The following is a 23,938-nucleotide window of genomic DNA, read 5'->3' on the forward strand; positions in this document are numbered from 1 at the left end:
ACACACACACACACACACACACACACACACACACACACACACACACACACACACACACACACACACACACACACCCTCCTTTGGGGAAGGGGTGAGACCAGACAGCTGGTTTCTGGACCTGGTTCTGTGGATTCTACCCTCTCCTCCCAAAAAGAGAGCAGCCCCCAACTGCTCTGTGTTGTTTGTTTTTGCTCAGAGCACGGCTGTTCTAAAGCCACTTGTTCTAAAGCCTGGCCACAAGCTCCTGATTTGTGTCTTTTTTCTTCTTTTGCCTTTTGATTCTTCAACATGGAGGGGCCTCAGTTTAGCTCTTCTGACAGGTGAACAACATGTTTTTCATTTCTAGCAGCTTTTTCTCCTGGGACTGCCCCCTCCCCCCTTTCCTGGCTTTTCCCCTTCCTCTCCCTATGGCCTTGTCCCCAGGTGCCAACCTGCTCCTGCCCCAAGGGCCCTTGGGTCCATGAAGCCAGCCTCTGGCTGACCCTGATGCTCTGGCTTGTTTCTCTGGATCTCCCTCTGTTGGGTACCGCTCCCCACAGGCCCTGGGGCAGCAGGCCAGTGGATTGGTGAGCTGGGGCATCTGTATTAGGCAGACTGGGGCTGATTCAAACATTCTAGAGCCTGGGACTCTTGCCTTAGGGAGGAGGGTCAGTTGGGCCCATGAAGGGGCTCAGGGGAGAGGAAGCCTTGCAAGGGCTTGGCCTCAGGCCAGATCATTCACCCCTTCCCACCAGTATGTTGAGTAGCAAACAGGATGCCTGCCAGGTGCTTCAGGGTATGCGGAGACATGAAAGGGACCGTTCGTTCCGGCTCTGGTCCTACCACCTTCAGGGCAGGTGTTGAGCCTCAGGGCTGAGAGCTCCAGCCAGCTCTGAGCTCCTCACCCCCCCACTCCTCATCAAGTCCCTGCCCTCTCTCTACATCTCCCCCTCCCCCTCCCAGCACCCACCTCCCCAACCCTTTTCCCCAAGCCCAGGCTCCGTCATCTGTGTGGGAGTCTCTTCCCTCCCCTGCTCAGGAAGCCAGCCTGACTCCTCCATGGGCTGTCCCTGGGCTGCCCTTGAGCCCCTGGAGCTGGCCTGGCCTAGACCCCAGGCAGGCTGGACTCCTCCCACCCACCCTCCCACTAGCTCGGGCCTGTGCTGTGTCCCCCAGGTGCCCTGCCCCCTTTTCTCCCCTCCTGTGAAGCTCAGCTCAAACCCCACCTGCTCTAGCACATGTGCGTGGAGTGCCTGCTCGGCGCCAGGCACTGTGCCACCCTGCAGCTGCCACGGGCGCGTGGTTAGGGGCTCTGCGTTGCAGTGAAAGCCTTAAAGGCTCTGGCTGAAGAGGGGGGCCTGGGTCAGATCGTACCCTGTGTGGGGAACCTGCCTCACCTCTGAGTCCACATCCTCATCTGTGAAGTGAGGAGATGGTACGATTGACCCCTAGGCCCTGAATTGAGAGCACTGAATACCACACTGTGGAGTAGGTGGAGTGTTCTCTCAGGCTGACATGCGGTCGGTGAACGATGACCGTGTCCATCTACTGCTCCGCCCCTGCTGTGCTCCAGAGTGCCAGCACAGGGCTCGACCCGAACGCCGGGGCACGTGCACATGCAGGTGATTGGCAGGCATTGCCTGGGTGCCCTTGGCCTGGATGGTCAGAGCCTCCTGGGACGATCCTCTGTACAGGATGAGGTGGGGACAAGCAGCGTGATGATCAAAGCAAGGGCCAGAGAAGTCAGCTCCTGCCGAGTCACAGGCTGGCTGTGGCCCTGGCGGTGACCAGACTCTCGGAGCCCGTTTTCTCCCCGTCGGCTCCTCTGAAGAGCAGGAGTGAATGTAGGTGAAGTCCCCAGAGCAGGGCCTGGCGTGCAGGTGTGTGGAAATAGTGGGTCTGTTTCCTTTCAACAGCCTTCGCCTGCGGTGCTGGGACGGGCCTGCTGGGATTTCACGGCAGCAGGTTGTCCTCCCAGTGAGGGTGCGAGGGGCCAGACCAGGGCAGGCTCACCACTCACCTGCCCTAAGGGCAGGATCTGGCCCTCCTCTGGGCCCTGCAGCCCCACGGTGGCACTTAACACATGCCACTGTCACTGTTTGTCACCCTGTCTCCTTCATTCAAGTATGAGCCTGAGGAAGGCAGGACTCTGGGCATGGGCGTGGCCATGCTGCTCAGGGCCTGGCAGAGCATGGGCGCTGCGGACATACTTGCCGGATGGCGGGGTGGTGGGGTGGAGGGATGGATCCAGTGCTTCTTGAGCACCCACTCTGGGCCAGGCCCAGGGCTGGATGCTCTTGCCTGTGTTCAAGGAGTGACCGGTGTAGCTGGAAAGACCAATAAGCAAACAAAATGACACCAGCCTGTGATGAGGGTCAGGAGTGGGCCCAAGGGCTCCAGAAACCCAGGAGGAACAGAGGCCCAGGCTCAGGGGCAGGGGCTCCGGGCAAGGCTTCTCCAAGGAGGTGGTGAGAGAGCACCTGAGCCCTGTGATGATCAAGAGGGTGGCGTGTTAGTGACAACAGCTGTGTCTGCCAGGCACTTCCTGTGAGCCTCACAGCAACCCTGTAAAGTGGGGCTGTTATTGTCTTCATTTTATAGAAGAGGAAGTTGAGGCCCAGAGATGTTGGCCCATGTGCCCGGGGTCACACAGCTTGGAAGTGGTAGCCCGGGCTGTATGGCTTCAGAGTGTGAGCTGGGGAGCTTGTTGAGGGCAGGCTGGGGAGCCAGGGCTCTGAGGGTCTTGGGAGTTGGGTCAAGGAGCTTGGACTTGATCTCCATGCCTCTTCACTCCCCCCTTTTAAATAAAATCATGGGCTCTCAAAAGTTGGATGAGGCCTCAGAGATGATCTCCCTGCACTGTACCCCTCGTTGGAAAGGAACCCCAGTGAGCAGTATCTGAAGAACCAACACTGAGAGGCAGCCTGCGTGGTCACTGAGGACAGAGGCTTAGAGTCACCTGGGCCCTGCAAGCTGCGTGACCCGGGGCATGTCACCTTACAAGGCCCAATTTCCTCATTTGTAAAATGGGAGAAGGAAGACCTGCCTCTTGGTGCTTGGCACAGAGTAAATGCTGAGTCATCATCACAGTCAGTTCACCCCTGGATCTTGCGGACAGGGTGAAGATTTCTATTATCTACCCATTCCCTGGAAAAGAAAGCTGCTGCTCAGAGAGGAAATGCCTCACTTGACCTCTGACCTGCCTCATCCCACGTGACGTGGCTGCACGGGGCCAGGCTTCTGTTGAGCACTCCAGGCTGTGAGGTGGCGATGCCAGGCTCTTCCTGCCTTATTCTCTTAGCCCTGGTTTGTCCAGAGCTGCAGTTCCTTCTCCCGGGCCCCTTGTCTCACCTCCATTCTGCTGCATCTGATACCTGCCAGGCCCACCCTGCTTTCACTTCTCCACCCCCGAGCCCTGGCTGAGAGCCTTCGGGGCTGATTTTCTCGGCCAACTTTTCTTTTCTCTTTCATTGCTTCTTGGCATCCTCCCCTGGGTTTCCACCGGCCCCTTCCCCCGTCAGACGCATCAACGCGCGCGCATCTGAGTCGTCCTATTGGCTGTGCTGTGTGGCCTGCCTTGGCCAAGTCGTGTGACTTTCTAGGCCTCACTTTCCCATCTGTAAGAATATAGAGATGGGGGCAGGTGTTGAAAGTGATGAGCTTTTCTGTTGTTATTTTTAGGTTTACCTAGGTGTTCTGAAAGTAGTTAGTTAGTTGTTAAAGGAAAATAGTGTCTTGATATTGTTCTGGCTCATACCAGGGATATCCAGGATGTTCTGTGAGTTTTTCTTGGGACTCTCAGGGACTCCAGGGGACACCAGGAAGAGGGGGGCGCAGGTGCAGCCCCTGCAGCAGTAGGAGATGTAGGGGAGAAGGGAAGGCCAGCTGGGGCCTACCGTTTCAGCAGCCACATAGGCAACAGGAAACAGGGCCGCCCACATCTGTACTTCCCCGGTACAGCCACTGCACCACTGTGGGGAAAGGAATTGGGTCCCCAGAGTCCTGACCCACATCCTGCTTCAGCCTGGCTGTCCTGGTGAAAAACAGCTTCCAAGAAGGCCCAGAAAGTCACCAGTGTTTTATAGGGTTACACCCTAGTAGATGACTTAGTTCGGGGCCATATCCCTTCAGGACTGAGAACAAGCTCCTGGCCTGTCCCCCACCAGCATCCCACCTGCCCTGTATCCTTTCTGCTCTGGCATCTGTCTTGGCTGTCTCATCACCCCACCTGCACCCCGTGAACCTTATGAACAGCTCTATGGACAACACATTTTTCAGAAGAGGAGGCCAAATACATGTGCAACCCAAGGTCTCCCATGTCTGTTCTGTCCAGCAGGTGTCCCAACCCTCACCTCTCTCTCCTGATGGTTCAGATGGGTGGGAAAAACAGACTCCAGGGTCAATCCCCTCTTCTAACTTGCCAAGTGGCCTGAGGCAAATCATTTTTCATCTCTGTGGGCCTGTTTCCTCATGTGTAAAATGGAGATAAATAACCCCTGCTGCGTGGCCTCTGGGTTGGCCTGAGGTCCATTTGTGCACGGTAGAGCTGGTAACAATAAGTAACACAGACAGATGCTTGTTGGAATTCTTACGTGGTCATCTTGGACCCTCACAGCCATCCTGGTCCTATCATCATCCCCTTCTAGAAGAGAATGCTGTGGTGCCTAGCGTTAAATGACTTGACCAAGGTCACACAGGTAGAAGTGGAGGAGCTGGAATTTGAGCCCAGACAGCTGGGAACTCTGCACTGTGCCTTTCAGCTGCTAACCCAGTGCCTGGCACATCTGATCTGGGATCTGCTCCTGCTTCTGCCACTTACTGTGTGTGTCCCTAGGCCAGCCATTAACCTCTAACCCTTAGTTTCCTAATATGGGAAATGGGGATGTTTATAGTCCCTACAGCATAGGGTTGGTATGAAGAAAGAATGGGATAATAGATGTTAAACCCCTAGCACAAAGTAAATGCTCACTAAAAGACAGCTATTATTATTATCTAGTGTTAGCTGTTCTTCCTCCTCCCCAGGTGGTCACTTAAAGAGATGCTCAGGCCCCTGCCCAGCATGGGAGGGGGCTGTGGAAGCCAGGGATCTGGAGCACACAGCAGCCATGAAGAGAGGCTCATGGATGTCAATCCTCTTTGCCAGGGGACTCACTGGTACCCCCCGAGGTGGACTTTGACAGGCTGCTGGCTAGCCTGAAGGATCTCAGTGAGCTGGCGGTAGACAGTGACACCCAGCTGACACCAATGCCCAGCAGAGTGCCACGCTGTGTCCTTGAGCCCATCCCACTGAAGCTCTACCGGAATGGCATCGTGATGTTCGATGGGCCCTTCCGGCCCTTCCATGATCCTTCCACACAGGTAGGAGTGACGAGGAGGGGAGACAGGCCTGTGCACCCTCAAGCCACTGTGGTGGCCCAGCCCCTGCTCACCATTAGTTGGAGGTGATGGGCCCAGCTCACCCCCAGCACCCAGGCTCATGCAGAACCTCCAGAACTGCCCCCCGCCAACAACCATGTCCTGGGACTCTGTTTCCAGAGTCTGATCCAGAGAGTAATTGGCCCCATGATCCCGGAGCCCAGAGCCTGCCAGCTAGACAGGAAGCAGGGTGTAGGGCACCGTACAGGTCCAGGCAGGCCTCACCCTACCTCTCCCCCTGCAGCGCTGCCTCCGAGACATATTGGATGGCTTCTTTCCGTCAGAGCTCCAGCGGCTGTACCCTGACGGGGTCCCCTTTAAGGTGATGGGCCCTCCTCAAACCACTCACTCCCAGTGTTGGGATTTTGGAGGGGGTAGGAATGCTTCCTCGGGCATCACCTAGGGGCACTGCCCCACCTCAGAGACCCCAGTCTGATGACCTCCAGAAGGAGGGTGAGCCTGAAACGGGGCTGGGAAGGGAGCGGGGAGGCTGCCGTGGCCATACTTGCTGCATCAGCAGTGGGGAAGGCATGTAGCTGAACAGCAGGCAGCGCCCCCTTCTGGCATCCTGAAAGCAGAGCCCTCAGCTGCGTGGGACCACTGCCCCTCCTCCCCAGCATTCAGGACACCTGGACAGCCTGGGGAACGAGATGAGTCCGTGCAAAAGTGGCCTGGCTCCCCCCAGAGGCTCCTGGAGCCTCCTGGTTGGGGTGGAAGGTAGTGCCATTGCGGGGCAAACGTTGGGACTAAAGGACCTGAGTTGGAGCCGGCCCCCTGTTGTGGGGGCAGTCGGCAGTGAGACGAGGGTGCTGTGATGGGAGCACATGAAGCTGTGTCCCAGAGGGTGGTGCGTTAGTTCCACAGCGAGGGCGTGTGAGGGAGTGTGTGCCACCATGGCTTGGAAAATAGCGTGAGTCACGACCAGGGGTGTTTGAGGTAGTTCATGCCAAGCAGGGTTTTGCCCTCTCCTAACATCCTCATCCCGCCCCTCCTGGTCTGCTCCTGAGAGGGACTCTGTGAGGAGGATGTCAGTACTGTGGCTCCAGCTGGTGTGATGAGGGGAGCTTGCAGGAAGAGCAGGGCTCAGGTACCGGGTGGGAGCAGCATGAACTGCAGCTCTCCTGCTCTTTCCCAGGGCCTCGGTTTCCTCATCTGTAAAATGGGGATTGCATCAGACCATTCCTTGGGCCTATTCCTGGGGCCTCTGTTTGGGCAAGTAGGGGTGGGCATGGAGCCCAGGGCTGAAGAGCTGTGCCAGCCGCTGTTTCCCTTCCTTCTTGCCAGGTGAGTGACCTGCGCAATCAGGTCTACCCAGAGAATGGGCTGGGCCCGTTCCCAGGCGAGGGCCGAGTGGTAGGCTGGCAGAGGATTCGAAAGCCCTTGGACAGGATGGAGCACCCAGGTGAGCTCGGCCCTGAGGCTGAGCCAGGTGGTGGGGGCACTGTGCAGGACAAGCTCCAGGTAGCCTCCTCCACCATCACACACAGTCTCTGCCTCGGCCAAGGCTCCCAATGCCCTCTCTGCAGGCTCCAGGATGACCGCCGAGAAGTTTCTGAACAGGCTGCCCAAATTTGTGATCCGACAAGGCGAGGTGATTGATATCCGAGGCCCCATCCGGGACACCCTGAAGGTGAGGCCAGCCCTGGCTCCCCCAGCCTTATTGGCGGGGGGTGGGGGGTGGGGCTTTACCATCCACCCTGGCCCAGCCTACCGGAGCAGCGGCTTATCTGGAGGCTCAGGCTTGAGGGCCCCTGAGGATGGCCTGGATGGGGAGATGAGTTCCTCAGAGCTGTTCCCCTGTCTCCTGGACACGATGGAGCTGGTGCGCTCTCAAGACTGTCTCCTGGTCTCTCTGAGCTGGGACCAGAGAGCAGCTGGCCAACGCAGGAGTGTGGCTGTAAGAGTGGGAAAGTCAGGGGAGTCTAGGTTGGGGGTGAGCCCAAGTTCAGGCCACCCTCTTGAGGTTCCGACCGAAATACACCTTCCTGGCCTTCACAGGACTCATCATCCTCTCTCCTCACTCACTATCCTGCTACTCCTCCCTCGTCTCCACCTGTGAAAGATACCAAACCCGTTTCCCAGGACTCTGCCTTCACCACACATGGCCGAGTCCTGTCAGATCGGTCTGTCCCCAGAACTGCTCCCGCATCCATCTCTCTCTCCATCCCCGCCGCCCACTATCCTAGCCTGGGCTCCAGAGTGTCTCCCAGACAACTGCAGTGGCCCCTTACTGGCCTCCCGCCTCCTCTCCCGCCCTGCCAGCCATCCTCCCCCAGCAGCCTCTGTGCTCTTTTAAAAATGCAAATTGGATCTTGGCTCTTCCCTGTTGAAACCCTCCAGTGGTTCTTAGGTAAGGCCTGTCATTCCTTTCTGGTCCTCTTCCCACCTCTAACCTTTTCTTTCTTCCAGTCCAACCTGATTCCCAGCTTCAGCCACATGAATGCTGACGCTTTCTCAAATATATCACCTCTTCTCAGAAGTCTTCCCTGACCTATGCTCTCTGGAATATCCTTGCCCCCCATTCCGTTTCTAAGGACTCCTCTTCATCCTTCAGTCACAGCTCAGGTGTCATTTCCCCAGGGAAGCCTTCCCTGACCCATGCTAGGTTAAGCACCCAGCCTGGTCACTGTGTGGGGTTCTGTCTCCCCCACTAGAATGAGGGAAGGGAATGATGGGGCCACCTCCCAAAGCTTCCCTTCTATTTTCTCTCCTTGGGCCCCTGTTTACACAGGATACCCCCTCCCCCTTTGGCTCACTGGTCTCATCCATCCCTGGTCAGGAGAAGTCCCCTGTAGGGGTTGGGGGGAGGGTGTGACTGGCGGGGCCCAGGGCTCTGTCCACTCCATCGATGCCTTCCAGAACTGCTGCCCATTGTGTGTCCAGATCCAGGAGATCGTGGTGGAGACGCCTGCCTTGGCTGCTGAGCGTGAGAGGTGAGGGCAGAGTGGAGAGGTGAGGACCCTGGGACTGGGCTACCAGGGGGTATTGACAGCCTCTGGGTCCGCAGGAGCCAGGAATCTCCGGAGTCACCCACGCCCGCGCTCTCCACGCTGCGCATCAAGTCCGAAAATGGCGAGCAGGCCTTCCTGCTGATGATGCGGCTGGAGGACACAGTTGGTGATGTGCGCACTCTGCTTGCACAGGCCAGGTGGGCGCGGGGCTCAGCTGGCAGCCGCAGCGGGTCTCTGGCCCCACTTCCCAGCCTGATTCGTTCTTCCCTGTCCCCAGGGCCGTGGAGGCCACCACCTTTGAGATCTTCAGTACGTTCCCGCCCACAGTCTACCACAATGATGCTCTCACGCTGCAGGCCGCGGGCCTGGTGCCCAACGCCACGCTGCTGCTTCGGGTGCGCCGGGCTCCGCCGCCCGCCCCCGGCCCCGAATAAAGCGCCCAGCCCGACACCGGCTGCTCTGCGAGGCTCTCTTGGCAGGGCAGCCCAGCAGCACTAGCTCCGCCGAGGAGGGGCGGCGCCGAGCTGCCCCTCTGTAACTCGAGCCCCAGCTGGCGGGCCTGGCCGCTGGGTCTTTGTCCTCTAGGTTCCTCTTTCTGCCCAGAAGGGCTAAGCTGCTCCAGGGGAGAGAGGGCCCGCCCCAGCCCAGGGCCTCATGTGCCAGTGTGCAGATCCCTGAGCACAGACACGCGCAGAGCCACAGGCACGTGGGGACACTTCAACGCTATGCACCAACGCTGCCCCAAAGCTGGCAGAACTGCATCTGGGCACCCACTTCCATGACACACCCACACCTAGCCGAGCTGTTGGGACACAGGCAGGTGGCCACGAGGCACAGCCGCGTTACTGACTGGCATGCAAACGTGCAGTATACACCAAGGCAGTGGACACCATCACATGCATGTGCACTGGAGGGTGACCCACGCACACTCTCTAGAAACCGTTGGTCCACACAGGTGTGTGTGTGCTGGACATAGATCCAAACACACGCACTATCAATCACACACAGAGGTGCCACATGGGAGCACAGCCTCAGCACAATCACATCTACCAGACTTGCTCAGAGCAGGGACCCAGGATGTCCAGGCCACACCAAACGAACAGACACGATGCCAATGGAATGGAACATTTAATTGTTTCTGCGGTGCTCCCGGATGGGGATTGCGGGGCCTTTGGCAGAGCCCTGGCTAATGGAACCAACAAAGGTGCCCATCAGCCAGTGCCAGGCAGGGTGGCAGCCTCAGGGCCAGGCTGAGGACAACCAGCACTTGGGCTGTTGCTTAAGACAATTTCTGAGACTAGTGGGTAAGGAATGTTGCCTTTGAATAAAGGAGAGGGAGCTACAGTTAGAGAGGGGAGGAGATAGGTCTTGGGTTGGGGGGAGGGGCTCCAAGGTCGGAAGGTTAGGAATAACGGAGTTGTCACAAGGTCCTTCATGGGTGATGGCTGGGGGGAACGTGGTAACGGAGTCCAGGGGGCTGACTCGGCTCAGGCCAGTTTCAGGAACTCCTGCAGTGTGTTTTGTTCCACAGCCTCCACGAAGAGCTCATAGTCCTGGGGGAGGGGACAAGAGGTGGTCACCTGAGTGCTGGTGCTTTGTCTCGGGTCTGACTCTGGCTGGTATCCTCCTACAACGCTCCCTCCACCCCCAACCCCCAGGCCCATACCCCACAGTACTGGTCCCCGTTGACAATCTGGGGTGGGGTGGCCTTGGGGTTGCCCGCCAAGGCTCGCATCTCATCCCGCAGGGCGTTGTCTTGGGAGATGTCCACTAGCTGGTACTGGATGCGCTTCCCATCCAGGATGCGGGTCACCTCGCTCTGCTGGGACTTGATCTGGGGGCAAAGGGCGGGCAGGGGTTAGTGAGCAGACTGGAGGGTTTATGGGGGGAACCCTGGGCAGAAAAAAAGGGACTGTGGCAAGGAGCTTTTGTCCCCCTGTCCCGCTCCACCCCCTAGGGGAGGGTTCTGGCCACTAGGAGTTGGGAGGAGGAGTCAGGATTGTGGTGGTGTGGAAGGAGAGAGGGACCACCAACCATGAGGAGGGGAGTCAGAGTGAACATAAGTGAGATAAATTAAGGGTGGGGAGAGCCAGGAGCTCGGCAAAGAGAAAGCCAGGGCAGGCCTGGGTGGAGATGGGTAAGGCGCCACCTCCACCCCAGGTACACACACACACACTGGAGAGGAAGGGCAAGATAAGGACATGGTCAATGATCAGCCTGGTAGTGGGGGTGCAGAGGACCCAGGATGCCCGAAGGAGGTGTTCAGTGTTCGGGATGGGGCCGCGGAGCCTGCCCCCACCCAACTCAGGAGGCCGTGCCCAGCACCTCGCCGCCCCCGCCCTGGGGGCGGGTCCCAGGCGCCGGGTCCAGAGCAACAGGACCACCACCCGCGCTCTACCCCAGGGCGCGCACTCACTTCGCGGGAGCCGGTGACCGACGTGCTGTAAACGCGCAGGCCGCTCATGCTGCGGATGGGCCGACGGGCCGACGGGCCGACAGGCAGACGGGGTGGCGGTGGCAGCAGCTACACGGCCTGGAGACGAGGCCGCCGCGCTCGGGAGCGGTTTCCTTCCTGCTCAGCCCGCGAGTCATCGCTCTCGGGACCAATGGGCGGCGCGGACAGGCGCGCGGCCGGGGCGGGGCCTGCGCGACCCCGCCCCGCGCAGCGCCGGGCCCCCTCCCGCCCCCCTTGGGGACCGGGCGCGCCGAAGACCCCCGTCCCACGCAGGGCCGCCCTTTTCAGCCCTCCGAGCTGGGGCTGACAGTGTGAGGCTGGGGAGCGAGCTGACGGCAGGAAGGGCCAGGGAGGGCGTGGGTGAGGGTTTGGCAGAGGCCTCCCCTTCAGCCTCGCGCGGGTTTGCTGCACCCAACTAACTACCCACCCCCCCCGTGCCACGACAGCGCTGCGCCGCTCCGGGCTTTGAAGTCTTGGGCTGTTTTCAAACCTAAAGTTACCCCGCTAGGGAGCCTCACCTCACGGGCTGCCCCCCGACTCCAACACGCACACACTGCCCCAGGGGCCACCCACACGTAGCTAACCCCGCGGCACACCACAGCACGGAGGGCCTCTGATTAGAGATTTCCCCAGAGTTCCTCTCCGCTCAGATCGGCAGGTTTAGACAAGTGAGGGTGGTGGCAGGAGACGGGGCCACACCCTCACAGAGCCAGATGGAGGCCAAGGTATGAAAGAGGCTTCCAGTTCTGGACTGGGTGGAGGTAGAGGTTGGTGTCAGGACTCCTGAGAGTCTGGGCCCTTGTTTGTTAAAGATCCACCGCTGGTCTTGGGGTGGCCCCAGCCCCAGCCCAACTCCTCGCAGCAGATGGCACGGGGTGCAGAGGAAGCAACCAGCCCAACCTTGGACACTCAGCCATCTGTCTGGGGTTGGACATGACACCCCTCATTAGTCCTCCCAGGTCCAGGGCTCTTGAGAACAGCCCAGGAAGACAACCCTAGCTCCTGGAGGCAAACACAGAGTCCTGCCTTTCTCTGGGGAAGCCACTTCCTTACAGCAACCCACAGGCAGCAGAGTTCCTCCTTAGAGGATTACTGAAACTCAGTGACAAACTTGCTCTGTGACTCAGGGCAGCTTCACCCAACAGAAAGTGCTGTGGGAAGAGATCTTATCTGTCCCCACAGAAAGACAGAGGAGCAGAAGTGGTAGAAATACAGACATGAGGCTGGACCTGCCAGAGTTCCCTCCTTGCTGCTGTTTGGAGAACTTGGCTAAACACCCAGGCTTTGGCTCCAACAAGCCAAAATGAGGGGTGGATATGAGCTGATGGTGATGGAAGGCAATGGGAAACCGAGGAGTCTTAAATTTTTATTTTGTAATCAAAATAGGCAATACAAACCAGTTGACATAACAAGGATTCATATAAATAACTGCTTATAAACTTTATGAGGAAAAATACCCGTGAGCATGGTGGCTGGGCTGCCAATACAGGGTGGAGACCAACCAGGCAGCTCGGCCTTTAGGAGGCAGGAGCCCAGAGGCTGAGGGGATGGCTGGGTGGGGCTGCTCTGAATGGAAGGGATAAGTCACTCCATAAATAAAACACAAACTTGTAAAAACACTTAAGAAGGAGTCATTCAGGCCAGGAGTGAGGTCCATCCAGGATGCTGCCCTGCCAGCCCAAAGCTTAGCAAGAATCTCCCAATGGCTGGCTCTGGACTCCCGAACTACTCGGTGCTCCCGCTTCCCCACACACGGCCTGGCTTGGCCTGGCTCCAGATCTAGAGGAGGCCTGGGGCTGGCCTAACAACCAGATACAAACAACTACAAGATGCTCCCTCAACGAGGAGGCAAGAGAAACCAGAAAGCAGAGGGTCCAAAGGCCCCGGAGAAACAACGAAAAACACTGAAAGCTGTACCTTAAAGCTGACCTGTACTGGGTACTCTGTGAACTCTCAAGGAGCCCAGAGCAGGAAAGGGAAAGGACCCCCAATCCCAAACACAAGAGAGGCACAAATCAGAAGGCCGGGCACTGGCCCCAGCCCCGGGGGGAAGGGGGTGAGCAGCTTGACAGTTGCCCTGCGGTATCCTAGAGGAAAATCCTGCTCAAACCCAGAACCACAGAGGAGTGAGTTTGCACTCAAAGCCCAAGAAGGGGGCTACCTGGCCAGCCTGAGAACAAAGGAGAAAGGGCTGTGCTAACCACACGACCAGGGCCCCAAGGGCACAGGGCAACTAGAGTGGGGTCTCCTGTAAACGGGCATGGTAGCACAGATGAAGAAGCCCTGGTTATAATCCCTGGGCTCCCAATTCTAGTTAGTACTTTGCTAAGGAATAGATCACCCTGAGGCATCTATGAGAACAAGAGCCCTGAGGAAGAAGCAGTGGGACTGGGCCTAGGAAAACCCAGAGCCAGCTCAGGTCCCAGGAAGGCTGGCACATGGGGCCTGAGAATTCTCAAATGGCCATTGTTACTGGTACTCAGCCTTTCCTGGCCCCTCTAAGGAACTCTGGGCATCAGCACGACCAAGGTATGGAGTGGGAATGAATGTGGAGCCATCCCAAAGGATGGAAAAAGGAGGTAAGCGGCCTGCTTGCCTTTGACGTCAGCCTGCAACTGGGAACAGTCTGTGAGGACTTACCAGTCTACCTGCAAAAGTTAATTATTAACTCACCCTCAAAGGGTGAATCAGGATGACAGGACAAATGCAATCCAACAAGGCAAAGCCAGAGTGGGGCAGGGCGAACAAAATTCTCTAATCAGCCCTTGGCCCCAGATGCAGGCTCATACCTCCCCTCCATCCCTTCTCTCTGGGAATAGCAGCAGACAGGAGGCAAGAGATTGTCAGGGCAGGACCTGCTGGACCGGGCTCTCAGCAGACCAGATTCTCCCTTGGGGAATACAGCCTGTCCCACCCCCAGCATTCCTCACTGTGTGACACAGTTTTCTCCCATGTCCTGGGCGTATCTGTCTGACATGGTGGTCCTTAAGTCCTCGATGTCACGGCGTAGCTGTTGAACCTCTTCTAGTTTCCTCCTCATCACATCCGGCTTCTGAAAATCTAGCTGAGTCCCTGCGTGCTGTGTAGCTGGGGAGGAGAGCATTTCGAGAGATTATTAGTAAGTCACTCAGGAGACACTTTCCTGTGGAAAGCGCAGTACGGATATGCAGTACCATAAGGCCTGTGGTCTTGGAACATGGCACTTTTCAAAAAGCACCCGGGGATAATGGGCTGAAATCCTGCTGCCTAAGGGCCACGTTTCTGTTTGTCCTTCACCCAGTACCCCAAAAGGATGCCTGTTTCCAAAACAGATTTACTGAACGTCTACTTTGCAAAACACATAAACTCCCAGAGGGTGGTGACCAGGTCTACGGAGCCCAGTTCACACATTACCAGTAATGATGGGAAAGGTGGATAGGGGTGAGAGGAGAATGACAGCCACTCTCTCCTGGGTCCCAGACTGGCCTGAGGACTCACAGTGAATGCCCAGGAGCAGGGAGAGATTGGGGTCATGACCCTGGGCCCTCTGGGTCACAATGCTACAGACAGCCTGCAGATCTCGAAGGCAACTGGCCAACTCCTGATGCAGCTCAGATGCCAGCTGGGCCGTGTCTGATGAAGATGGGGACCCTGATTGGGCCTGGCGCAGGTGTTCTTGGAGCGTCAGATTCTTCTCAATGAGGTCCTGGTTCTGTACTGAAAGCTGAGCAGATAGAGAGACGAGCACATTAACCCAGGCCCAGGGAAAAGCAGAGTATCTGCGCATGAGTGTGGATATATGTATATATGTGTGTGGAGGGGAAGCTATGAGTCAAAGGCGATGTCCCCCCTCCTTGCACTCCCCTCTTCCCCCTCAATATCAGGCCTAGTTTCTCCTGCAGGTAGGTTGGGCCCACAGGGCTGCAGCATTGGAGGGGAAACTGCACCCCAGCAGACTGAGTCAGCAGCCTCCAGGTTTCTGTTCAGGAACCAGAGAAGATACTCCCGCCCCTCGGAACTCTATCTGAAGCCAGTCCCTCAGCCAACTCTGTTAGCCAGGCTATCAGAGAAGGCTTAACGTGAACTGCGAAATCTGAGGAGACACTGGTTTCAATCTCTCCCTGCCACCCTGACAAAAGTGGCCACCAGCCAGCCGGATCAGAGTGTGTCAGAGGAATAAAGCAGGCAAGAAAGACAACAAGACAGCTAGTGGACAATGGGTGGGTAGGGACGGGGGGGGCTCAAGAAGCTGGGGACCTGGAGGACATAGTGCTGAAATATGTCCTGCCTTTTCAATCCTTCACCTCAGTGGAGTCAAGCTTCACTACAGAGACCAGCTATTCACGTCTGTGTCTCTTTCCCTCCCTTTCCCAGAACAGCTTAATGTGCACTCCTTCCCTTCCAACCTCTATTCTGTTTTAAAGACACTGAATAGAGTTTCTCCTCCAGTCCCCGCCCTTCACCCACACTGGGCCATGTGACAATCCTAGTTCTGGGAGACTCCTTCCTCAGCACTTGGGCAGTGACCTTGGCCGCCCCCTGCCGACAGCTGTGTTTACTCCATGAGGATCACCAAACCTTCAATCTTGAACCCTTCATCCCCAACCCCACAAACCTGTGGCTGCGGGAATACAAAATAAGAGAGAGTGATCTTCCATATCCAAAAAGCATTCCTGGGTAATTATGGCCACTCAAAGGCTTCGGACCTTTAATATAAAGGATGATGCAATGTCCCTTCTTACTCCTCTGCCAAAAAAGCTTAGCAGGGACCTCCCAAACGTGGGGGCTCCTGTGGGAGAAGGGATCGGGAGGATACACAGAGAAATCAGGTTTGTAAAGACAGTACCAAGAGGCCTAGCTGTTGCTGCTCACCTCTTTCACAGCTGTGCGCAGCTGCTGCAGGGCTGTCTCCCTCCTTTGGGCCTCCTCTTTCAGGGCCTGGCTTGTTCCTTCTTCTTGAGACACTTCCTGCTCTAGGCTCTGCATCCCATGGCAAGGAGGGTGGGAGAACACATCAGGGGTAACAAGTCTACTTCAGACCGTATCACCTCTGGTCTGGACTATATAATAGTAAAGCCCCACCCCGCCCACACACTGCTGCTAAGAGATTATTTTACAACAGCCCTGATCTGTGACTTCGCATCAAAACCCTTCTCTAGCCCCTGACCGTGTAGCAATAGAGGCCAGCTTCTCAGCAGGGCCATTCTAGGCCAGTCTGGCCCTTACTGACTTTTCTATCCTTATCTCTTTCTACCCTCCACACAGCCTCTACTCCAGTCACAGTGAACGACTAACTGGCCTTCATCCCCAAAGGTTCCAGTTCCAATACTGTTGCTCACTCCTCTTCCCCTTTGCCCAGAATGCCCCTCTGCTCTGCCAGAACCTTCCTTAATCTGCAAATTAGATCCAATTAATCCTAATATTGCCCTGCTACTCATACCTCCATCATGGCTCATGAGTACATTTGTTGGCTGTGCACATGATTCCTCCTCCCTCCACTAGACCATAACTTTCTTGAGGGCAAGGAACGTCCATTGAGTTGAGTTCAATTATTTATTGAGCAATTACTGTTGACAGGCACTGGGGATACTAAAAAGAATACCAAACAATCTCTGTCTTTGAGGAGCTCACAGCCAAATGACCTTCACAATACTGTATATTAAATGTTTTTTGACAGAGATGAGAAGGGGTAGAGAGAGCACTCTCTCGGGCACCTAATCTAGTTATAATGCGTGTGTGCGTGTGTGTGTGTGTAGAGGTAGTCAGGGTCAGGAGAGGGAGGTATTTATATTTGTTATCTTCTGCCTCTCATTCTGGTTCATTTCAATTTCCCCCCCGTTTTGAAACCGCCTTGAACAAATAAAGTATAAATAGTATTTCTGAACTTTTCCATTTTGTGTTAATAAAAAATTTAGCAGCCAAGGAGAACGTCTCACCACTATGAAACACCCAAGACGACCATTTTGAATCCACCTAATTCCACCAAAGTCTCATTATGGGTAAATATACTATTTTAAATGCTGTGGAACCTCAGAGTTCCAGGAAACATACTTTGAGATCCACTAAAAACTACTAAAATCCTGGGATTTTATTTTATTTTATTATTATTTTTGCAGTACGCAGGCCTCTCACTGTTGTGGCCTCTCCCGTTGCAGAGCACAGGCTCCGGACGCACAGGCTCAGCGGCCATGGCTCACGGGCCCAGCCGCTCCGCGGCATGTGGGATCTTCCCGGACCGGGGCACGAACCCGTGGTCCCCTGCATCGGAAGGCGGACTCTCAACCACTGCTCCACCAGGGAAGCCCAATCCTGGGATTTTAAATGGATGTAGGGAATTCCCCGGCAGTCCAGTGGTTAGGACTCTTCACTTTCACTGCCGAGGGCCTGGGTTCAGTCCCTGATGGGGGAACTAAGATCCCGCAAGCCGAGCAGTGCAGATGATAATAATAATAATAATAAAAATAAATGGATGTAAACACTCACTAGGCTTGACTATCTCCTTACAGGACTTGAAATATGTGAACTAAATAGACCCACATAATGGCAAGGGTAGGACTGCAGGTTTCAGTTCTTCCTCAGTGGACGTGCACCTCTCCTGTTTGGTGTGAAAACCTCTTTTAGAGTCCAAAGAGAATCTGTACCTAGGATTTCTTGGAGAACCCAATTAAGGACAACTCCTACTCTGGCCCAAAATAGAAACCAAGAGTTGTCTTTGATTTTTCCTTATTCTTCAACCTCCTACATTCTATCAGTCACTGATTCCTCTCAATTTTACCTCTTAAAATTCATTTAAATCTGTCCCCTCACAACTCCTTCTTGCAATGCTGCCTTATGCATCATCCTTCATCATCTCTCACTAGGATTTCTGCTATAGTCCACTGGCCTCCAGCCTTGTCTCTCTCCAAGTGCCAATATTCTTCCACACTCAAGCCTGAGTTGCAAACCTGACCACATCACGCCCCAATTAAATACTATAGTAGATTCCCATCACCTACCTAAAGAATAAAAGCTAAATTAGTTGAACAGTCCCAGTCCTCCCATAGCCCAGTTCTCCATTTACCACCTTACTTCAACAATATCAAACTGCTTGCAGCTCCATGTGCAAACCCTGCTGTTTCATGCCTTCATGTTTTTACCCATGCTGTTCCTTCTATCAGGAAATACCATCCTATCCTGCGCCTCCTCATTGACTGGCTAACTCTTCCTCCTCCTTCAAGAAGGCTCATGAGGGATTCCCTGGTGGTGCAGTGGTTAAGAATCCGCCTGCCAATGCAGGGGACATGGGTTCAAGCCATGGGCCGGGAAGATCCCACATGCTGCTGAGCAACTAAGTCTGTGCGCCACAACTACTGAGCCTGCACTCCAGAGCCCGCGTGCCGCAACTACCGAGCCTGTGTGCTGCAACTACTGAAGCCCGCGCGCCTAGAGCCTGTGCTCCGCAACAAGAGAAGTCACCGCAATGAGAAGCCTGCACACTGCAACGAAGAGTAGCCCCCGCTCGCCGCAAGTAGAGAAAGCCTGTGCGCAGCAATGAAGACCCAATGCAACCAAAAATAAATAAATCAATTTTAAAAAAAGAAGGCTCATGATCTCCAGAAACCCTTCCTTGACCTCCCTAATTCCACTGACTCTTTTATGCTCCCCGAGGGTAATATGGATGCTCTAACAGTACTGTGCTAAAACCCCTTCCCAACAAGAATGCAGGCTAAAAGCACTGACTGGGTCTCATTCTTGTGCTCCTAACACCGAGTAAATTGCATGGCAGAGAATAGTGTTGGTTGAATTCTAGAAATTCCATCATTAAGTCCTGCCCACCATGTCCCAAGGACTCCAGCTCACCTGTACTTGTGAACGCAACTGATCAATCTTCTGCTGTTGCTTCTCCACAATCTGAAAGGCAAAGTTATCAAGGAAGGCTGTAAGCACATGCTGATAGTGAGGTCAGAGGGCAAGAGGCTGTACTAGGATCTGTGGTCTGGCTCTTAGACCAACTGGCTACAGCCAGTCACCAGTGAGAACAGAGTGAAGACAAGTTAGCTCTACCTACAGCAATATAACCCAGACTCCCTATCCTGGCTAACCAGCTTCACACTCCTGTGCTCTAGTCACAAAGAGATTTAAACAAAGAGGAATGTAGTATGGACCTATGACCACCATGGGGAAGTTGGGTGGAGAGAGACACCCTCACCCTGATGATTGTAGGCCAGTAGAATCAACTTCATATACAGCCAGTGTATATTCTGGTTCTTTGGTAAAGGACATGACTGAAAATTCAGTTTAATGAAGCTTGCCCTTTCCAGGGCTGTGATAGTTATCATTACTTATAGCTTTGGTCACACTGACTGTTCGAGGAGAGAACCTAAACAGGCCTAGTTTCCTGTCCTTTGAGACCTCAAGTACTCTCTGAACCATTTCTAGGTCTTCTTTTTTGCTGACCTTCAACCAGTCTCACTGCTAGGCCCTGAGCTCCTTCTTCTCTGCTGAATTAGAGCCGCCTCACTGGGTAGAACTTTGCTCAATGCAAGAGGTTCTGAATAGGGCCTGAGCCATGAATGAAGTGCACCAAGCTTTAGCGCACCATTTTGGAGCATATAAATTTGGATGTTCAGAGGCATGTCCTTCCCTAACTTTGCTTGCCAGTCATAAGGATGAATATCTAAAATGCAAATTTATTATGCAGGGATGACTTCTCAGAAAAGAGAGAAAAACTCTGGGCAGCAGATCCTAGGGGGCTCAGGGTCAGAAATTCATGGTTCCCTACCAATACCCAATCTTTTCTTTCCTCTAAGCCTACCCCGTTACAGCCTGGACACCCCCAGTCACCTTTTGAAGGGAATCACATTCCTTCTGCCAGGACTCCATTTCCACTTGGGGACCTTCTCCCCGTTGAGCTGTATCTTCTCCACTGGCCACCTCCACAAACTGCTTATCTTGCAGGCTGAAAAACAGTGGCCTCTTAAAGAACTCTGAAGTTAGAGGGATGTGGCTTTGATGCCTGATTCCACTATTTACTGTATGTTTTGGGGCAAGACACTTATGCCCTTCCAAGACATAGGTGGGGATAATGTCTTAGGTCTGTATAACGTAGGGAGTGCCACACAGAAGCTGCTTGCTCAGTCTATGCTAGTTCCATTCCCTAGAGGTCAGCACCTATACAATGTGCTACCAATTCTCTATCTGCCCAGGTTTTTTATTCTTTGTTTTGATATTTAAAAGTAAACATTCATCACATGTATTTAAATTATAAAAGTCACATGTATATAATGCAGAAATTTTAGAAAATACCAAAAAAATCTTTTTTCTTTGCACATACAGTCTGGGGCAGACCCAGCTATGTCCCCTAACCTCGCTTCTGACTCCAACCAATGGTTTCCTCCCATGGATCCCCACAATCACTTGCATCATGGCCCATCTGCTGAAATAAACAACAGGGTCACTGTGATTGAATATGGGATGAGAAATCCAATCCATTAGCAGCTGGATTTGGTCCAAGAGGCTGTTGAAACACAGCCACCACATTTTGAGAAACTGCTATTAACATGGAGGAGGCTCCCAAGACACCCGGAGAGTACATTATGGCATCTTGTTTTGTTCTCAGAACCTGCTGTGGCAATCGAGAGCAATCCCTAGGGCTGAGGAGAAGAAACAGATGCTCCTGGTAGGCTTTACCTTGCAAGATTCAAAATGTGGATAACCCCCAGTCCTCAGCACGAGGATCTACTTTTGCAAATATAGAGATACTCATTTTCCAGTTTATAAAGTGCTCCCGGTCATTCAACACATACATATTCAAGGACTATTATCTAGTATTATTATGCCAGGTACTGGGTTGGAGCCTTCCAAAAGATACAGTGACAAATCCCACCCCACTGCACCACTATACACCCCACATTCCATCTCAAAGACATAGTCCTTGTCCATCAACAGCTTTCCTATTACTTACAATCCAAAGAAAATGAAGCTCAGAGAAGTGAAGTGATTTGCCCAAAGTCACACAGGTAGTGAGTGGGGTAGCCAGGACCAGAACATAGCTCTCCATTCCTTTCCTCAACTCCACTGGGGTATTTACCTATGTCTAGTGGAGGAGAATTCTGCTTCCCTCTGTCTCAGGCTTTCCAGTTGAACCTCCTTCTCTCTGCAGGCCGCCTGGGTCTCCTCCAGCAAACTCTCCAGCTCAGTCACTCTCTCCTGCAGCTCTGTGCTCTTCAACTCAGAATCCTTAAGCTGAAAGACAGGATTTCATGCTTAGGTCAATAGGCCAAGGAAGGCTCTGTCTGGGTATCTCAAAAAATTTGCAGTTCAGTTGTGATATGAGTGTGGACATGACTCCTTTGGGATTTTCCTTTCAGGAAGCCACAAGGTAACTGCATGCAGCACAGGATGAGAAAGCCCCCCTGCTTGGCCACTCCCTTCTTGCCCCAGGTATGCCCAGACATTGCTGCTACCTGCTGGCTCTGCTTCTGATGGTCTTCCAAGGTGGGCAGGTCAGCCAGGTAGCGTTCCAAGGTCTCAATACGCTGCTGCTTCTCCCGGTTCTGCTCTGATTCCTTCTGACATTTCTTTTTCAAATTATTGATATGTTTATCACGACCCTTGACCTATTGGGAAGAAACGTCGAGAATCTGTCTCCATTGACTCCTCTACAACCCTGAACATCAACTTTTTTTGAAGTGATGTCTTTGCCCTTAGAGCTATAAATGTTTTCCACTACAATGAATGCAGGAAGCTGATAAAATTTTGCCATTTGAGATTAGGGCATAAAATGCAGTTAACACACAAGAACTTTCCAATCAAGGGCAAGGAACAGGGGAAGGGGGACTCCTCTGGCAGTTTTCAAAAATGGGTAGCTCTACCGTATAATAAGGAATTTGGGACTTCCCTGGTAGGCCAGTGGTTAAGACTCCGCACTTCCACTGCAGGGGGCTTGGGTTCAATACCTGGATCCCTGGTTGGGAAAATTCCGCATGCTGCACAGTGCAGCCAAAAAAAAATTTGTCTGGTCTTCGTCCAGCTTCCTGGGAGGTAACTTCTAAACTCTTAGAATATCCCAGATAATAGAACAGCAGTATCTTTGTTTTTCTTAGTGGACCAGAGCCCACCATAAATGCATTTATGCTAATGAGATGACCCAGAATGCAGACTGGTCACTATAAAGACCGATGGAGTTGAGCCCAACTCCCTGTGAAGAAGGGACAAAGACAGGAGATTGAGTTCAATCATGCCTACATAATAAAACCCCAATTAAAAATTCTGGACACCAAAGCTCAGTGGAGCTTCCTGGTTGGTGAACACATGGATGTGCTAGGAGGATGACAGGCTCTGATTCCAAGGGGGAAAAGGTATGAGAGCCCTACTCTGAGGACTTTCCCAGACCTCATCCTATTTGTCTCTTTATTTGGCTTGTCCTGATTTGTATTTTTGTAATAAAACTGTAATCCTAAGTAATCCTGAGTTCTGAGTTGTTCTGGTGAATTACTGAACCTGAAGGGGTCATGGGAACCCCTGGATTTATAGCCAGTTGGTCAGAAGTATATAGGCAGTCTAGGGAACCCAAAACTTGCAGCTGGCATCAGAAGTAACAAATAAGCATAGTCTTTTGGGGGACCATGCCCTTAAACCTGTGGAATCTGATCCTAACTCTAAGTGGTCTGCATCAGAACTGAAGTGCAAAAGTAAATATAACTGTATATACAGTAGACATACAGCCGGTCTGGTCTCTTCTGGTGAGATAGGTAATGCATTCTTCCCTAAGCACCACATATGATATAAAGCTAAGCAATCATCTGGAAGGGCTAATGAGACTCTAAACTCCTTGAGAGGAGGGGCTGTGTCCATTTTGCTTATTATCATATCCCCAAAACACAGCACAATGCTTGGCACTGAGCAGGCAATCAATTAAGATCTGTTGAATGGGGCTTCGCTGGTGGCGCAGTGGTTAAGAATCCGCCTGCCAATGCAGGGGACACGGGTTCGAGCCCTGGTCTGGGAAGATCTCACATGCCGTGGAGCAACTAAGCCCATGCACCACAACTACTGAGCCTGTGCTCCAGAGCTCGCGAGCCACAACTACTGAGCCCGTGTGCCACAACTACTGAAGCCCCCGTGCCTAGAGCCCGTGCTCTGCAACAAGAGAAGCCACCGCAATGAGAAGCCCGCGCACCGCAACAAAGAGTAGCCCCCACTTCACCGCAACTAGAGAAAGCCCGCACGTAGCAACGAAGACCCAACACAGCCAAAAATTAATAAATAAAACAAATAAATTAATAAAAAAAGATTTGTTGAATGGAAACTTTTTCTTCACTATTATGGCTTTTTCTTTGGCTTATGAAAAAGGAAGCTGGAGGAAGTAAGAGAAAGCAGAGAAAAGGTAAGGCAGATCTACTGATGCCAAAGAGGCACAGGCCTAATTTAATCCAAAGATAACACAGTACTAAGAGGGATCCCTGAAAATCAGTCAAAATCTTTACCCCAGGTACAATCTTTAAACTCCATGTGATTCTCCAGATTCTCACATTTTAATATGCATCAGAATCACCTGGGAAGCTTATTAAAAATGCTGATAACCGGGGCTTCCCTGGTGGCGCAGTGGTTGAGGGTCCGCCTGCCGATGCAGGGGACACGGGTTTGTGACCCGGTCCGGGAAGATCCCACATGCCACGGAGCGGCTGGGCCCGTGAGCCATGGCGGCTGAGCCTGCGCATCCGGAGCCTGTGCTCCACAACGGGAGAGGTCACAACAGTGAGAGGCCCGCGTACCGCAAAAAAAAAAAAAAAAAAAAAAAAAAGTGAATGGGGGGATAAATGACTTAGAGCAGAGGAGTTATAATCTGCAGTAGGAGTTACAGACAACTTGGAAAACAATGTGCCCTTCACAACCCGCAAGAACCCCTGCACTTGAAGCACCAGATACCTGAGGGAGGTATGTATCAGCCATAGACCTGAAAAATCGGGGGATTCACTAGAAGACTATATTCAGGTTAGCTGGATACCATTTTCACCCTAGGTTTCCCCAAAAGGAGACTGGAGATTTATTCTCTGGAGAAAGCAACTGAGAGAGAGTCAAGCTCAGGGATATCAGTCACGGCAGAGAGAGAGAGAGAGAGAGAGAGAGAGAAAGAGAGAGAGAGAGAGAGAGAGAGAGAGAGAGAGAGAGAGAGAGA

At 53.5% G+C, this 23,938-nt stretch overlaps 3 protein-coding genes across 7 annotated transcripts in view; 1 reads left to right on the top strand and 2 right to left on the bottom strand.

Annotated features, from left to right (window-relative positions):
- The window catches only part of UBXN11 (UBX domain protein 11), a 23,010-nt gene extending 14,167 nt beyond the window's left edge, over positions 1-8,843 (top strand). For 2 of the 4 annotated variants that reach the window (XM_028487583.2, XM_055083504.1), the window contains 7 exons: positions 5,123-5,337; positions 5,639-5,716; positions 6,679-6,796; positions 6,921-7,024; positions 8,254-8,327; positions 8,402-8,542; positions 8,623-8,840. In XM_028487583.2, the coding sequence (XP_028343384.1) occupies positions 5,123-5,337; positions 5,639-5,716; positions 6,679-6,796; positions 6,921-7,024; positions 8,254-8,327; positions 8,402-8,542; positions 8,623-8,779 (887 nt within the window). In that variant the 3' untranslated portion in view covers positions 8,780-8,840. Of the gene's footprint in view, positions 1-5,122; positions 5,338-5,638; positions 5,717-6,678; positions 6,797-6,920; positions 7,025-8,253; positions 8,328-8,401 lie in introns of all 4 variants that reach the window. The other 2 variants (XM_055083508.1, XM_055083507.1) reach the window with 2 other exon arrangements.
- A 611-nt stretch (positions 8,844-9,454) lies between these two features.
- On the bottom strand, positions 9,455-10,966 carry SH3BGRL3 (SH3 domain binding glutamate rich protein like 3). The gene is given in 4 exon segments (XM_007111341.4): positions 9,455-9,898; positions 10,012-10,179; positions 10,762-10,833; positions 10,836-10,966. Coding segments are annotated over 4 exon segments (408 nt in total). The 5' UTR covers positions 10,938-10,966; the 3' UTR covers positions 9,455-9,832.
- A 1,161-nt stretch (positions 10,967-12,127) lies between these two features.
- The window catches only part of CEP85 (centrosomal protein 85), a 33,252-nt gene continuing 21,441 nt past the window's right edge, over positions 12,128-23,938 (bottom strand). For both annotated transcript variants that reach the window (XM_007111332.3, XM_028487592.2), the window contains 7 exons: positions 21,225-21,377; positions 20,849-21,003; positions 19,603-19,717; positions 18,619-18,669; positions 15,652-15,759; positions 14,278-14,503; positions 12,128-13,887 (listed from right to left, as the gene is read on the bottom strand). In XM_007111332.3, the coding sequence (XP_007111394.1) occupies positions 13,727-13,887; positions 14,278-14,503; positions 15,652-15,759; positions 18,619-18,669; positions 19,603-19,717; positions 20,849-21,003; positions 21,225-21,377 (969 nt within the window). In that variant the 3' untranslated portion in view covers positions 12,128-13,726. The remainder of the gene's footprint in view (positions 13,888-14,277; positions 14,504-15,651; positions 15,760-18,618; positions 18,670-19,602; positions 19,718-20,848; positions 21,004-21,224; positions 21,378-23,938) is intronic.

Source organism: Physeter macrocephalus, chromosome 3 (assembly GCF_002837175.3).
Source record: "Physeter macrocephalus isolate SW-GA chromosome 3, ASM283717v5, whole genome shotgun sequence".
Lineage (NCBI taxonomy): Eukaryota > Metazoa > Chordata > Mammalia > Artiodactyla > Physeteridae > Physeter > Physeter macrocephalus.